We start from the raw sequence: 18249 nt of genomic DNA, 5'->3' as shown, positions 1-18249 counted from the left end.
TCACACAATCCCTCGTCTATCTAGGCCTCCATTGTCACTGTAGCTTGCATGCGTTCCGTTCTGTACTGTTTATGCAGCCCCAGGGCAAGGTTGCCATCTTGTGGAACTAATTACTGCAAAAAACAATAAAAAATTAAATGCGCATGTGCGACCTGCGTGTACGCTCATACTCATAGATAAAACAGTGTCATGTCATTGACAAAATTTAAATAGTGGCCAGGGGGCGTTAATAACTTTATTGAAGTAATGTGTTCAATTGACAGCCCTAATACCAACACAAGCCGATTATAACCACATAGCCTACAGTATATCTAATAAATAATGCAACAACACAACAGTGCTGCTGAATGTTGTTGGTCACAACAAAAATGGTTTGTATCATCTCTAACTCAATCTCTGAGGGACTAAGGAGAGCAACAGGCAATTTGCCAAATAAATTACTTGGAAAACAACCCAAGCGATCATTCTGTGACTGAATCTTACATCGAAACTTTGCGTGTGGCTTTCTTTCAGACCTGCAGACAAAAACAGCACGAGAGAGAGCTTTAAGATATGCTGGCAATTAAAACCAAAATGAAACGAAAACAAAAAAACGTGGGTTTGGAGAGACAGTAGCTTGTGGGTGTCCTGATGAAAGTGGGAACTTCAGTAAGAACAGAACAAGGCACAAAATTCTTAGCAAATGTTTAAACTGAACAAAACCAGCCCCAGCAGGAGGTGTTGGATGGTGAAGCGGCTTAAAATTGAGCTCTCCTAGTGCTCTGCCATCCCACACCCCATCCGTCTCGATGGCAGCGCCTTCTCCTCACAGTCTCTTCAGCTGCACAGGTGTGAATCCAGCCTGATTGAATCCCACAACCCCTACCTCCCAACCCAGCAGTCCACAGTTTGCTGTTCAGCACAGGAAGCTAGCAGGTCTAGTCAGAGTTAAATGTAGTATTCCTTCTTGTCATCCGAATTGTTGTGTCCACCCTCTGCGTTGATGATGGCAGTGTCGGCGTCCGCGGCATCGTCCGCTCCTTTGGCTTCGTGGGTAAAGTAGGTACCTTTATAAAAGAGGAATATTTGTCATTTTAAAAGATAAAAAAAAATAAAAAATCAAGCTAAATCCAGTCTTTGATTTACCTTTGTGTCTCGCAAAATATCGTCCGAGAACAATCAGAAGACAAAGCATGGCGAACACAACCACCGCGACAACGCCGCCAATGACGGCGTGATCAATTTTCTGTGGCGTTCCATCTGGTCTTGAATCTATGTCAGAAAGAAACACAAACACAAAAAATGAAGAAACCTTGCACTGTTGTCGGTTCCCTGGAATAGTTGCCTGTTGATGTTATTCTGTTTTAAATAAATTCATTAATGAGAGTTCATTAACAGTCATCCTAATTTAAACCTGAAATACGATCTTTAGACTCTGACAGATGTCTGACAGATGTTTTCACTTACTCTTGTTTGTGACATTTCCTGTAAATGTGTAAATAGCACAACCGAGACTTAACACATAGTCAAACAGAGTTTGTTTGGTTTGATTCTGAAAGCTGTCAGCAACACTGACCCTCTGGAAATAAAGTTGTCAGCCTATGCGGATTTTAATGACAAACTATAGATTGCAAAGATGTGAGTTAAAAGGGAGAATGCAAAAAAATGTTCCTATAATGGCCACACACTGCATAAAAACAGCCAGTAATTGTGGATAATTATAAAAAAGTGCAATAAAAAATAAATAGAAATAAATACAAAATAACTGAATTGATTGACTGGTTTAGTATTTACACTATAGTTCAAAGCTTAGGGGTCAGTAAGACTTTTTAATGTTTTTGAAAGAAGTTCACCAAATTTATTTGATCAAAAATACAGTAAAAACAGTAATATTGTGATTACAATTTATAAATATTAAAATATTAAAATACAATATATTAAATATCTGACTTCCTGTTGGTTTTCAGATTTTGCACCATAAGACTTTTTTGAAGGGATTGGGCAGTTACAAGTGTGTACCGAATTTCATACTTGTACGTGAAACATGGTGTGAGGGGCACTTCATTAAATTTTGTAGGTGGTGCTATCGAGCCATTTGGCCACTCCTAATTCTGAGACCCATAACAAGCATAAATTTTCACCACTTCTGACGTGTGTGCAAAGCTTCATGAGTTTTTGAGCAGAAGTTAATTTGCCAGAGGAATAATAAGAAGAAGAAACGGAGCAATTCCAATAAGGTCCTCACACCATCGGTGCTAATAACTGTTCCTGTATTGGCAAATCTGAATTTTCAGCATCATTACACACATGATCACATGATCCTTCAGAAATCATTCTAATAGAAACATTTCTTATTATCATCAATTTTGAAAACAGTTATGCTGCTCAATATATCTTTGTGGAAAACATTACAACCTTTTTTTTTTTTTTTTTTTTTTTTTGCAGGATTCTATGCTGTCATTTTTGACGCATCCTTTCTGAATAAAATTATTAATTTAACAACAACAAAAAGAGACACAATATATGCATACATATATAGATTACAGATTTAGTTGTCTTATATTATTGTATTGGTCAATTTTATTATATAATATTAATATATTTCATATCATTAATTGTTAATGCTCATTTCCCCTATTTTTACAGATTACCTTTGCCATCATCTAATCTTAATATGTTAATCTTAAATTATTAATATTAAAAAAAAACACTAATAATTTTAAATAATCTGTTAAATAGTCTTTTTTTTCCTTTTTTTTTTTTTTTTACTGTATATGATAATGTTGTAATGTCCAAATTCACTTAAGGCATTTATAGTGACTGGTTTTACAGCTTTTAGTGTTTTAAAAAAAAAAAAAAAAAAAAAAAATGTACAGAATTTGGTGCATTCCTGTTTCTGTATATAGCCAATTACTTTTATTGTAGCTTTTGGTACTGTGGCTCATATGTTTTTTTATACAAGAGCTTTTTAAGAGAACAGACAGAAAAATAAACCCTGCACACGTTCTAATTACACATTGAGTTTCCTGATGAAGTGCCTAGCAACCAAACCACAAGAAAGAATGTAAACCTGAAAGCAAAGACTGAAAGTGCCTAAACAGAACCCAGACCTATATATTTCCTTCAATATTACTCATTCAGTCTTGTAATCAATAGCCTTTCATCAGGCATAAGAGCGATAAAGAGTGCCCTTTTCCATTTTCAGAATCAACACCAGCTAAAGATTTAGTGACCGACCCACTGTTTTCCATCAAGCCTCATCCGATCTACAACCAGCATTTCTTTCTAGTTAATAAGAACATGTATTGTGCTCTATATCTAATTAGCCTACACATTAAATGTCTATGTCGATGATGGAGTGCAAACAAGATCTTTTGATAAACCCGTTACTGCCCACAGCAAACCAACAAATCCAGCCCAGCAGGATGACACAGTCTACAAAGAAGCCGCTTTGATATGAGCCACAGAGGTTTCTGCATTGATATAGGACAGGGAAGCCCTGCATTGCATCATGTTGCACCAGAGGCACCTCTCATGGCTCTGGCAGCCTGTTCCCAGGGCTAATTAGCATGAGACTAGGAATGAACACAGAGGAGAGGAGCACTGTCACTTTCCATTCTCTCCGCAGTGCCGCCCCCTCCCGTTCTCCGCTGGCCCGGTTCCGCCCCTCCTCCCCCTCCTGCCTCCTGCTTGACACCAGCAGATAAATTAGCTGTCCAGGGGCACGGATATCTTAGCCTTCGAGAGGAAATTTTAGGGTGAATACAATTTTCGGATGAATATAAAGCTCATGTGTAACGGTAAGCTCATATATGTTAGTGTCAAAGACGTCGATAGCAGCGCTCCACCTCTTCATGACAGCCATTTTGTAATGTGTATTCTGGACTTGGAAACCATGGGGCCAAAACATGCCTGCTTTAAACGCCACGCGGCTGGCTTTACAAACTGTTCTGATGTTATGCAGGCAGTGGGATGCGATTGGGATCATGTATGTTAGCATTTAAGACGTTGACAACACCGTTTAACCTTTTTGTGACCTCCTGACCACCAGTCGGATGCTGTTTGTAATGTATATTCTGGACTTGGGAACCACAGGGCCAAACATGACTGTGTTAAAACAGCACGTGGCTGGCTTTAAAAACCATGCTTGTGTTAAGCCCTGGGTATACTTCACTTTCCGCGCTCGGACGCGTCACGTGCGCAGTCGCGTCAACACGTCTTTCAAACTATACTAAACCAAGGATGCGCGCGGATGACAGAGTTCGGCAATTTTTTCTATACCATTACCAGACAACCGGACATTCGCTAGGCAGGATCGGAGAAGAAAAATAGTGCAGCCACCACTGCAACATAGTTCAGAAGATACACCAAGAGAACAGGAATCAAAAACGATGGAGAAGGCATGCTTTTGAGTTTACTCGTCTTATTTTTGAATCGTTCACTCTTCTTCGACGACTGCACATTGTGCTCAGTAGTGCGTATTGCCACCTAGTGGACTTTTCTTTCCTGCTTGCGCATGTGCTGTTGCACGCACACTGTCTGCGCGGTCTCGAAATTTGGGCCGTGCACGGACAGGGTGTAGTACGGGGTGTAGCACGGATGGCTGAAGTATACCCGGGGCTTTAAGCAGGTGGTGGGATGTGATTGAGATCATATATGTTAGCATTTAAGATTTCGACAACAGCATTCCACATTTTCATGACCTCCCGACCACCAATTGGCTGCCGTTTCGTAATGTGTATTCTGGATTTGGGAGCCACGTGACCAAATGTGCCAAGTTTAAACGGCATGCGGTGGGCTTTACAATGCAAATGGTGGGATGGGATTGGAGTTATATATGTTAGCATTTAAGACGTCAACAACTGTGCTCCACCATTTTATGACATCCTGACCACCAATCGGCTGCTGTTTTGTAATGTATATTCTGGACTTGGGAACCACAGGCCCAAATGTGCTGGTATTGAATGGCGCACAGTGGGCTTTACAAACCACACTTGCATTAAGCAGGTGGTGGGATGCGATTGGGATCATTATTGTTAGAGTTTAAGACGTCGACAACAGCATTTCATCTTTCATGACCTCCTGACCACCAATCGTCTATGGTTTCGTAATGTGTATTCTGGATTGGAAACCATTGGCCCAAACGTACTTGTGTTAAACAGCACGTGGCGGCCTTTACAAACCGTGCTCATGTTAAGCAGGGGTTGGGATGCGAGTGGGATTTATTAGGAAATAAAGAGGACTTTTGCCTGATTTACAGCGGGGTGAGGCGGGGAGAAGACTTGTGCACTGCTGCAGGGCCCGAGAGCTCATGTTTTATGAGTCTCATTCTGCATCTGTGCTGAAGTGACTAATTAAACTGCAGGCCACTGTCATTGCAGCAGCTGCGGACCAAAGTGAAACAGCCAAGCTATGGGAGTAAAATAATGAGTAATGTCTTTGAAACAAAAAAGCATGTTGAATTGCAGTATTTGAAAAGCAAATGCATTGCATTAAAGGGTTTGTTCACCCAAAAATGTAAATTCTGTCATTAATTACTCACTCTCATGTCGCTCCAAACCAGTAAGACTTTCGTTCATCTTCAGAACACAAATTAAGACATTTTTTGATGAAATCTGAGAGCTTTCTGTCACTTCATAGACAGCTACGCAATTTACACTTTGACGCTTCAAAAAGTGACGCTTCGTAAAACTAATCCATATTTATTGAGCGGTTTAGTCCAAATTTTCTGAAGAGACATGATCACTTTATATGATGAACAGATTGAATTTAGGCTTTTATTAACATGTAAACATTCATCAACTCAAACATCAGTTGTGGTAAATGGAAGCTCAAGCATGTTTGTTTGATGTGTGAAAGAACCAATGAGGTTCATTCTCGTGTTACGCAGCACGTTTGAGCTTCCGCAAGAGGTTTGTTCTCTCGTGTCAAGCAGGTCCGGTTGAGCTTATGTTTATGTTCAGTGTTTATATGTGAGTAAAAGCCTAAATTAATCCTGTTCATCATATAAAGTGATTGACTCTCTTCAGAAAATTTGGACTAAACCACTCAACCATTTTTACGATCTCTTTATGAACTTTTTAAAGCATCAAAGATTCAATTGCAAAGCTCGCAGATTTCATCAAAAAGATCTTCATTTTCATTCGGAAGATGAACGAAAGTCTTGCCGGTTTGGAACAACATGAAGGTGAGTAATTAATGTCAGAATTTGGGTGAAACCAACTCTTGCTTGCATTTTAATGCATTGGTTTTTCAGGGCTTGCACTTTTTTTTGGGCTGAAATTCAAAATGGTTGTATATTTAAAATGTTGATATTTCAAATTAAATATTTCACACACAATTTCATTACTAAAAATTCAAGAATCCGTATTCATCTTGCAGATTTCAGTCCACCTATAGTTTTCAGTCCATTTTATTATGCTTTAAAAAATCACTTCGACAAATTCAGTGGTTCAAATTCAGCAGAATATTCAATACTGCACATCCAGGAACTGCAGGAATAACAGTAGAGTACCGTACCATAATTTTCATCTACCGTTAGTCACTTAACCAGCAGGTGGTGCAAACAGGTGATGACAAAGACCTATACAACAGGTAGATTCATTCATTCATTCATTCACAAAAAACGATTTACAGAAATGGAGCAAGCAGTAAAATCAGGGTATCTTCCGTTCATTCGTTTTTTGATGTAAAATTGAAATCAGAAAAACGAGAAAACCACACTTTTTTCAGCATCGTTCTGGGGTTGGAAAGGAATCTCTACATGTGGGCGGGAATGAAACGCCTCTTTCTGCTGATTGGTCAACCAGACGTCAAAATATGTCGTCATCAGTTGTTCATGAGTTCCGCTCAACTTGCTGCTTCACGATTACTCTTATCTTCATGGACATGTAAGCAACATCCACTCCAGTATTGTCCTCATTGTGGGATATTCTAAAATGCTTAATGTGAAAACACTAGCTAACAGTGATATAAAAAGACCAAAGTCAGTATACACCGTATTTATGAAGCATACTATATACAGGCAAGCCCTGAAAATACAATGCATTAAAATGCATGCACTGTTAATGCAATGCATTTTTTTTTTCAGTTAGTGTGATTTAACATGCTTTTTCATTTTAAAGACATCTGTCATTATTATATTTCCATACCAAACGCTCATGAGGGGCAAAGACAAAATATAAAATATAAGGCTTACGCATGACCGGCCAATATAGAGTGGTAGTCTTATAGCCTTTCTGTCTATTTCTGGCATTTCCCGCTAAAAGGCACTTCAAAAAGTAATCAGGGAAATCTTCAGGAACAGAGCTCGCAAATCTGTTCGCTCGTCCGCTTTTATTGGATTTTTAAATCTAGATTTAAGTTTCCACACAGGTCATTCCCTAGAGTTTCAACTCAGGGCTATGAGAGAAAGGCACACTGATGAAATGAAAACGGAAATTTCTTTTTAAACAAATCACAGCCCACCCAAGGACACCTGGGCGAAACAATGTGGCTAAAAAACATAAATCACACGGCATTTGACTGAGGCATTGAAAGATATTTTCCACAAGCGAGAAGATTTAAAAAAGAAAAAACATTGAGGAGAGGTTGAACATGAACTCATTCGGATTCGGGCGAGAAAGGACCACAGTCCCGGGGTACAAAGAGAGACCTTTCCAAACAAAGATTGGACCCTGAGCATGTGGAGCCTTTGAAGCATGTTTTCCTGATAGAGTCTCTAAATTGAGCTAGCGGGCCACAAGGGTGACAAAGACATTTGCTACTATCTGCGACTCTCTGTGAGCTAAATCACATTCACATAGCAAATGCAAAGCGCTGCCAAAATATGCTCTAAAAGCAGCCTGCTACATGCCACAAAGCATATGGCTGGTGACATTTTTCCGCTGAATTGTGTAGATGGAACGATAAAAATGCCAAAAGTCTAGAGCATACGTCTACAGTGTGTCGGTGAGAGGCCTTTTCATACCAAACTTGAAGCCATTCAGCTTTTCTGAGTGACTTGCTGCTCACAACTGGCTTGGTTTGTAATCACATTAGTCAACTTCAAATAATAATTCATTTCCTTTGCACCGCAATCAAAGCGGAACACTCTTGATCGGAGAGAAAGACGCTTCCGTGGGTTCTCTTCCCTAAACCGCTCAACTGGAGCACTTCCTTTACATCGGAAAAGAAAAAAAACAGAGGCTTTGAACCAGGGAGACTGCAGAGGTGTCGTTTACTCCAAATGAAAAGAAGTGGCATCTTTGATAAAATCAGCCAGACTTATTTTGGCACCTAGCCGCCTACTGAGCTATCTTTGGCAATAGGACTAAAGAAGTGTTGAAGTTATGTAGCGTTTCAACAAGTAATGGAGAACTTCGCACCTTGATTGAATCCTTCTATTTCTGGCTTTTATTTTGCATTATGCTGATGCATTATTACTAGGTGAAAAGCTTCTCTTTAGTACTGTTGACATGGGTGATGATAGTAACTAAGCTCATTGATGCAGCGTATTTGGCTCCTTATAGCTCTATCTACTATACTTTTATTACCCGATGATATGTTTACATGTTATGTGGCTCAAGTACTTCATCATTAGACCAGTTCTTATGGAACAGTCTTCAGTCTTAACATAGCGGTTGTGTTATGCACCTGGTCCCTGATATCTTTCCAGAATTTGTGGGCTTGCAAACACTGGCAAACCTACAGTATAGTTCAAGATCTAATTGTAGCAGCCTGCAAATGTGTAAACATGATTTTCATAAGGACTTTTCACACTGCACTTAACACCGGGTTACTGTCTTTCTAAACACCACTTTTAACCCCAGGTAAAGGGATGTTTTGCACTTGTAATTTAGAAGTGGGGTTAACCCTGCATTTTGGTGCCAAACTTGTGCGGTGTGAAAAGACGCAGTATTAGAATGTTAGCAATGGCTAACCAATAGCGTGCATCATATTCCCGTGCTTTGGACAGTCACAGAAACACTGTGTATTGTATAAAACAGTAAATTCTGTTTTAGAGGAAAAATTAAAAATTCTCACAGAAATCGCGACAATTTGAGTGAAGAAGAAACCGTTTCATTCATTCCTTTATAGTCCATTCAGTACTTGACGGGTGCTCCATTAAACCTAGTCCTCAGTTAGGAACCTGGGTGTGCTCTTTGATACCAATCTTTCATTTGAAAGTCATGTTTCTAGTATCTGTAAAACCGCCTTCTTCCATCTAAAAAATATATCTAAATTACGACATATGCTCTCAATGACAAATGCGGAACAGTTGGTTCATGCATTCATGACTTCAAGACTAGATTATTGTAACGCTCTACTGGGTGGTTGTTCTGCTCGGCTTTTAAACAAACTACAGTTGGTTCAAAATGCGGCAGCTAGAGTTCTTACTAGAACCAGAAAGTATGACCATATTAGCCCAGTTCTGTCAACATTACATTGGCTCCCTATTAAACATCGTATAGATTTTTAAAATCTTGCTACTTACTTATAAAGCTCTAAATGGTTTAGCTCCCCAGTACCTAAGTGAGCTCTTAATGCATTATAGTCCTTCACGTTTATTGCGATCTCAGAATTTAGGCCAGTTGATAATACCCAGAATATCAAAATCAACTGAAGGCGGCAGATCATTTTCCTATTTAGCACCTAAACTCTGGAACAATCTTCCTAGCATTGTTCGGGAAGCAGACACACTCTGTCAGTTTAAATCTAGACTAAAAACACATCTCTTTGCTCTTGCATAAACATAACACAATATCAATACATTAACATTTTTCAAATCCGTTAAAGGATTGTTACGCTGCAATAATTAGGTCGGCCGGAACCGAGAACATTTCCTATAACACTAGATATACCTGTACATCAGAACAAGAATGGCATCTACGCTAATATCTGTCTCTCTGCTTATCCTGAGGTTTGCCGGGTGCTGGATCCAGGCCGTATCCAGGTCAGATGGAGAACCTGCGTCTGGACCTGACTACAACGTAGCCCAGGATCCCCGTATCCGCTTACATATATTTATATATAATCGATTTTTAATCTCTATAATAAAAATGTACAATTCAGATTTTGATCTCCATATACATTTACATATATATATATCTTCCAAGGGGTTTTTTCCCTCCTAGGACTTTTTTCCCAGTGCTAGCATGCTGGGTTTTTCTCCTAGGGGGTTTTTTCCACCCCTGGAAGTCAGCCGACATTGGCTTAATGTAGCACCATCTTGTATATGTTACATATTACCACGCTTGTTTGTACAGTTTTAACCACTTCCCTTTTTTTCTGTGCTTCTAATATGTAAAGCTGCTTTGAAACAATTACCAATTGTAAAAGCGCTATATAAATAAATTTGACTTGACTTGACTATAAACTCGATAGTACAGTCGGCAAAATGAGGATGCGCAATGCTAAAGCTATGTAAACAGGTTTCATGCAGCGTTTATCCAATCAATGACTCTGATACCGCAAATATGCAAATAAGAACAGTAACCCAGGACTAGGAATGTACAATGTGAAACATCAGCTTATAAATACCCAGGATTAATTGTTAACCCCCGGGTAAATTATGAACAGTCTGAAACGTGAAGCATGATAACCTAGGATTCCGTTTACCCAGGGTTTTTAGAAATTAAGATATTTTTGTTGAAATCCGATGGCTCAGTGAGGCCTGCATAGCCAGCAATGACATTTCCTCTCTCAAGATCCATAAATGTACTAAAAACATATTTAAATCTGGTCATGTGAGTACAGTGGTTCAATATTAATATTATAAAGTGACGAGAATATTTCTGTGCACCAAAAAACAAAACTAAATAACGACTTATATAGTGATGGCCGATTTCAAAACACTGCTTCAGGAAGCTTCGAAGCGTTATGAATATTTTATGTCGAATTAGCGGTTCGGAGTGCCAAAGTCACGTGATTTCAGCAGTTTGGCAGTTTGAATCATGATTCATTCAACACAAAAGATTCATAACACTCTTCCTGAAGCAGTGTTTTGAAATCGGCCATCACTATATAAGTCGTTATTTTTTTTATTTTTTTTGGTGCACAAAAAAATATTCTCGTCACTTTATAATATTAATATTGAACCACAGTACTCAAGTGCGAACTTATTTAAATATGTTTTTAGTACCTTTATGGATCTTGAGAGAGGAAATGTCATTGCTGGCTATGCAGGCCTCACTGAGCCATCGGATTTCAACAAAAATATCTTAATTTGTGTTCCGAAGATTAACGAAGGTCTTATGGGTGTGGAACGGCATAAGAGTGAGTAATAAATTACATTATTTTCACTTTTGGGTGAACCAAACCTTTAACTATTTGAAGTGTGAAAAACCCTATAGTGTACTGACAGACAAAAAAGTGTGCATTCCTAGGCTGCGACATGCAAGACAGCAGAGCATGAAAAGTTCAGTTCATCATTTACAAATATCAAACTACAAACATCATATTATGCTTGTAAAAAAATTATTTTTCAGAATACATGGCATGGATTCATTCTAGGTTTCATCTTGGTATTTTATTTACATCCTTTGCTACCTGCTTGTTGCTATGGTAAGCAAGTGTCATGCAAGAAAATGTAAGTGTGAGTGTCTATACAAAATACAACGCAGAAACAGTCACACACTCTTATCTAATTAAACCTGACACATACATGCACAAATTGTGAAATAAATCCAAAGTAATGAATTCAGTGTTACTGGCATCACAATACGTGAAAAATAACAGCTTCAAAAGGAGAGTGGCATGACTGCCTTTTCTCGTACCTAAAAACAAAAAACCCGCAAGTTTTTGTACCGCGTGTAATATGCATAATTCATGATAGGGCTATTAAGGAGAGCATGTGGGAGGTATATTCCACATCTGGTTTTGGCCTACATTATGACTAACACACTCAAGCCCCACAGCATGAGAACAGCTATAGCCTCAGATTACCCCACCTCAGATGAGTGCGCTATAACCCACATTCACTGCCTGACTGCTGCCTGCTGAATGAGGGCAAGACGAGGATTGGAAAGTTCAGAGACTCAATGTAAAATGTCAATACATTTTACCTTTTTAAACTCACTGTAATAAGTGCTAGAAATAAAGTTGAAGCCACAGGGACATCTCAGTGAAGGAGAGTCTCTGTGCTCAGCATATAACTAGAGGATCTTCATAGATAATGTAAGAGCTGCGGTGCTGTTAGATTGTTGATCAGTGTCGAGAAGTAACTAACTAAAAGCTGAGTTTAGTGAACTCAGCTTCATTTTTCAGAGCACCAAAACCCCCCAAATCCTACACTGGCCTGGCATTTGCTAGTTTAGGCTGAGTATACCTAATTTACCAGTCTAAAAAGTGTCCAAAACCACACTAGACCATCCTGACCAAAAATCACACTCATATATAATATTTTTACATTTGTTGTTGAAGTTCTTGTTGTCAGTTCATCCTAATGAATCGATTCACACTAAACCTTCTCATATGTAGTGTTGGAAAGTCTAATGAATTGATTCAGCCTAAACTCTCTCTTAGACCATTTGGGTTTTTGCAACAGTGATGACGTTTTGTGGGCGGAGCAGAAAATGATAGTTCTGCAGTAGCAGTCTATGGAAGCCAAGAAATAAAATGCTAAAAGAGTAAAAAGGTAATTTCAAGTTAATATCTCACACTTTTGAGGAAACAAAACTAGATTACAAGATATAAACTCCTTTTTTCCTCAGAATTGCGAGTTTATTTACTTGGAATGCTAGAAAGCTTGATTCATTCTAATGAATCAAGTCATCCCATTCCCAATGAATCAATTAATCCTAAACTACTGCTTCATCCTAAATACTCTCACTCAAATGTAGTGCTAGTGGGAATCACACACAGTTTCTGCCAATCTCATGTTAATCTAGTACCTATAGAGTAGTAGTGCATCCTTCATATCTTCAAAAAGTCTTACTTTTATCATATTTATAAAAGATACATATGCTGTAACGAGTCTTTCCGAAAACAGCCGAGCTCCTGGAGGCGTGCCGTGTGAGCGGAGCTAAAGAATCACGAGCAGGCACAGCTTTTGCGTAGCGATCGTCTGCAAGCTATCAATGGTCAGCTAAACAAGTGTATTTAAACACACAATACACCATTGCATTAACTATAATGAATACAGCGTATAGTGAATGATGAATAATGAATTTATGAATTCACTACATTCATGTTGTTTACACTTAGGCGCCTATTGCCAACAAATCAGACATTTGATGCAGTTTTACTCACCACCTGCGGTTCTGACTCATGACCAGGATCATTATCGCTGTGACTGCTCCATCTTTCAGTTTCAAATGATCTGTAAATCCAGCATAGAATTGGGCCTTGTTTATGAAACCATAAGCGCCGATCCCGAGGGCTCGAGCAGCCACGGAAAAAACACAAGATATTCTCCATTCATTTTAACCAATAAAAAAGTGATTGCAACTATCAGTTTCTGTGGTTATTTTAATAACAGATATCGAGAGCGCATCAATGTAATGTGTGAGCACAAAACTCTCAGCTCCACTTAACGCTGGGTTCTTTGGGAAGCAAGGTTATCTTTGCCTCACAACCAAAAACACACTTTTTGGTGACTTTGTTGATTTTATGAAGTGTCCCCCCCCCGACCCATTTAGGTATTTTTAAAGTAGTTTAAAAATATGTTAAATGCTGTGTCTTGTACTGTTTCAAAAGAGTACCTTGACTTTAGTTGAACTACTTTCATTTATAAGTAGCTTGTAGTTTGACAAGCTGTAATTTCCAAGTTGCTTCTACAACACTGTTATTAATGCAGGGAAACACAAAACTGATCCACAGTAGTGCTCATGAACACAAGTGTATGTTATTCGTTTGTCATTATGCTGAAAAGATTAGTTTACGGTTTGCAATTGAGCTAAATTAAAAAGACAAAACTGAATGGGTGAATATTTTGGAATACAATGCAATTCTAATTATCTAAAACACTGAAGCACATGCAAGACAACAAACACCTGCTCAACTCAATTTGCTTTTGAAATCTCTCTCATGGGTTCATCTCATTAACACACAATTACCTCTCAAACAAAGCAAGACAATGGCACACAGCGAAGAGTTCAGCGCTCCTCTTCTCACATTCACAATGGAGGAAAAAATGTTAATCTTGCATCGGATAATATTTGAAACAATTCTGTCAGTTTTGGTATGACTTCAGATAACGGTTGATTCATCCCAGCTGCAGACTCCGGTGGTCTGTGCCGTAAAATAAAGTGTCATTTCTCATTGATGTGCCGTGTGAGTAGTGTTTTATTATGGCAGAATTCTGACAGTAGAGTGATAGAAAGGGAACTAAACATTGACACTGACATTGTCACAGGAGAGCGATGAGTACATTCATCCTCCATTGATTCCTCTGCAGTTGCGTTCCCTCTGGAGGCTATAGACACTTCTGCGGGAACCTCTTCAACAACAAGAAAAAACTTCACCAATAACTGATGAAATCCCTCTTCGCTCGCTCGGATGGTGCACAGCAACGTGCTATCTAAACTGTAGAGTAAATGTAAAATAAAATGTTGCTGAAAACATTCAGATTAAATTAGCATGATTTTTCATGTTGTTCAGGACCAAATAAAGTATTGCTAGTTGAATCCAACACAAAACCAAAATGTGTCCAATATATAGTATATTCCTGGTATTATTCTAAAAATCAGTGCATCATATATATATATATATATATATATATATATATATATATATATACACACACTGCTCAAAAAAAAAAAATAAATAATAAAAAAAAAAAAAATATATATATATATATATATATATATATATATATATATATATATACACAGTTTATATTATAAAATCTGTGCATCATTACATATATATATATATATATATATATATATAGGCCAATATGTATTAGGATCTGCTAGTATATCCTTACTTTTATATAAATTGACAGCCAGTGATCACAGTTAATTGTACTTAATAAATTTATTAGACCACCACCCAATGTAAGGTTTTGCCACAGCTGCCCTTTAGTCACAGTTGTGTTTCTAATGCTAAAATATAATTATTGTTGGGATTTAATGGATTCAAATATAGGTTGCACAAAAGTTCCATCAAAAGCAAGTCTTTGGGAACAACTAGAATCTATTCATTAGTCAATAACAGAGAACGTGGAAAAGAATATAAAAACAAGAGCAAGAATCAAGGCCAAAGGAGGCCATACAAAATAAAAATAAAATATGTAATGTTTTGGTTATTATGTGTGAATAAAGACTATTTAGTTGTTTCAGTCTGCCTAATAAATGACATTAATGTTTTTAATTTTAAAAAGTTGACAGATTCCTAAATTATTTGTGTTTTCTCTTTATTATGACAGGTGGTCTAATAACTTTAAGCAGTGTGTGTGTATATATATGTGTGTGTGCTTTGCATATGTGTGTGTGTGTGTGACCTGTGTTGGCAAAATGAGTCTCAATAAGCAAATTGAGTTAAAAAAAAATGATTTATTGTTATTCTGACTGAGCTATACCTGTTTGAATTCAACAGAGTCAGCAAAGAAAATTTCGAGAAAAATCGAGTTAAAGTTTTCTGAAGGTTCCAAAACAAAATCACGTAGCAACAAAACCTTAAAATCCCTGGTAATACCACCAAATTTGGCACAAACCAAGTCAAAACCCATATCTATAGGAAAAATGTTTATATCAAACTTTTTTTTCCCATGATTCCACAATTGTTTGATTAACATTATTGAAACAGACAGCCTATATATTAAGACCTACTTTATCACATGGATATAATATAATGTTACAAATCAGATGTTTTTCCCCAACAGTTAACCAAACGTTCACTTAAGACATAACAGATCATATTTGCATGAATACTCGCCAAGACAGATTTTTGAAATACCGTAATTCTATGTATATGTGTATGTATCGGTATGTGTATGCGTGAGCTTCGGATCTGTCAGTCAGCGCGAATAAGATTGTTTTGTTTACATCAGCATGAGCACATTTCATTGGTTCAGACTCATGCCATCGAGAATTTGCTATGAATATTCACAAAGTTGGAACGCTGTGCTTTATAAGGATGCCAAAGTTGTGCTGAGGGGAAGCGCAGAGAAGTGAGCAGAGAAAAACTGCATTTTTCATGGTCAAAGGAAAGGTACTCCTCTCAGAAAACGTACAAATGAAGATACTTTTAGATGTTTAATTGCTGTTTGGAACATTGGGATCGCTAGATGAGTGCTTAATGAACTCATTTTTGTGAAAACCTCAATTGACATTTTTCACTTGTTTTGCCAATAGCATAAAAAATTGGCCTGTGTGCATTCTGACCCATTTTGCCAGCACGGGTCATATATATATATATATATGTGTGTGTGTGTGTGTGTGTGCCTGTGTGTGTATAAAAAACAAGCAAAATTGCCACTGAACTTGACAGCCAGTGATATATTTTTAACACTGTTTTTGTTCCTTAAGAAAAAGTCATACTACCCTTACCCACATAAAAAATAATAAACATTATTTTTTTATAAAACTTTGCTCACTTTGTAAAAGGCATTTTTACACAAGTCTGACATTTAAATGGATATATAATGAATATATCATTAAAAACTAAAACTCCTTTTTGATCCTGCATTGACAAATCTTGTGTGTAAATAGCTTTTCAAAAGTGTTATTCTCTCAAATGCCCTCAGTTTGAATGGTCATCCCAACCTACTGTAGATTTTTCCAAACTGAATATCCTTTTGCACTTGGAAATATGTCACATTACAGAAGTAAAACTGTGAAGGGGGTTTCAGGATGACTTGCTAAAGACACCAGCATCCATCCAAACCACAACATTTACATGACTTTATTGTTCTGAGCAGATGCTTTCTCACCAAGGTGACCTACAACAAACAATACAGCACTAACACAACAATATAATTCACACAGAAATTGGTGAGGTAAACACCAACCAAAATCTCCCTAGATCCATCTCCTCTTCTTTCTTGACAATTTAGAAGTCATTTCTTTGTAAAAGGCAACTCTATCAAACTACGTTCACCATCTCAACCGCTGCACTCCTAATGTCTAAACCGCACCGACGGCAGAATTACTCTTGACAGAGAGCAAAGATCTAAATGAACACATAAACAAATAAGAAGTATACGAGGGGAATGCGAAGAGGGATCGGTGCGCTCTTGAGTCATGATGACATCTCATGGGAGATGATGGGGGCTGTAAGCTGTGCTGGCACTCAGGTGAACACTGCCAAACGGGACTAAATTACAATCCGGGCGCGCTGACTTGACTCCGTGCCATGAATTACTCATCTTCCCTCCATTTGCACCCGGCGCTCATTTGCTCTCGTGCAGCATATGTGCTCCATGTCTGAGTGGCTCGCAGACGGTCGTGGCCTCAGCCGCTCGGCTTGCTGCTCCCCCTCGGCAGACAGGCGTAATTAAAACCGCACTGCTAAATGGGAGCTCAAATGGTTGCAACCTGTTTGTAATGGCGGAACAAGTTTCACTGAAAATTAATCACCTGAGAAAATGCCAAACTGTGCTATGATGAAGCTGAAAGCGCTGCGGTTAAGCCGCAGTGACAGAAGGTACTCGGCCATGTCTAATATTGTATTGACTTTAAAGACAAAGAAGGTTATAAAATCAGCTATACTACTAACCAACCCTCTTGTGTTGATGGATAACTTGCAAATGGTCTCTTTGCTTTTTGTTTTGGCATTTTTATTTCAGAATGTTGCAGGTCAGACTCAAACCTGCATCTTCCACATGAGCATCATGGTTCAATGTCCATGACATCTTTTTGCTACTTTAAGCACAATGTATACACTATTTTAATGCTTTCTAAACAACGGTAAATTGTAATTATTAACAGAGGATGTCATGTATACTCATTTGAATGGGAATGGGATTGGGATCTAATATTGTAATTTTGGTTTTGACGAAAACCACTGAAATAAACCAAAGTCTCTTTACGACAAGTCATTTCACTCGGCGGCCATCTTTGAAACACCACATCTTTGAAACACGGGCATGCAAGCGCAGCTCCTATCTCTTTGAATGGGGAAACATCAAATTCTCCAAAGCTGTTTGCCAAGCTTTCGATTAAATTTCATATTTGTAATCACCAATGATTCTGACAACAACTGTCTCATTTATATATTTTTTTTCCAAACACGTGAATTCCAGCGTGGCAATTCAGATACTGGTCATAAATTGCGAGATAAAATGTAAGTAGCTAAACTAAACATTTCATATTTGACAGCAGTTTTAGGATAGAAATTTCAAATGAC

General features: G+C 38.0%; 1 protein-coding gene across 1 annotated transcript in view; it reads right to left on the bottom strand.

Annotated features, from left to right (window-relative positions):
* Positions 1–927: 927 nt before the first annotated feature.
* cadm1b (cell adhesion molecule 1b) overlaps positions 928–18249 on the bottom strand; it is a 200264-nt gene continuing 182942 nt past the window's right edge. The window contains exons 9-10 of the mRNA XM_067365703.1: positions 1126–1251; positions 928–1046 (exon numbers count right to left, since the gene is read on the bottom strand). Coding sequence (XP_067221804.1) covers positions 928–1046; positions 1126–1251 — 245 coding nt within the window. The remainder of the gene's footprint in view (positions 1047–1125; positions 1252–18249) is intronic.

This window comes from Chanodichthys erythropterus, chromosome 17 (genome assembly GCF_024489055.1).
Source record: "Chanodichthys erythropterus isolate Z2021 chromosome 17, ASM2448905v1, whole genome shotgun sequence".
In the NCBI taxonomy this organism is placed as follows: Eukaryota; Metazoa; Chordata; class Actinopteri; order Cypriniformes; family Xenocyprididae; genus Chanodichthys; species Chanodichthys erythropterus.
Note: the sequence above shows the minus strand (reverse complement) of the source record. Positions and strands in the feature narration are given on the sequence as shown.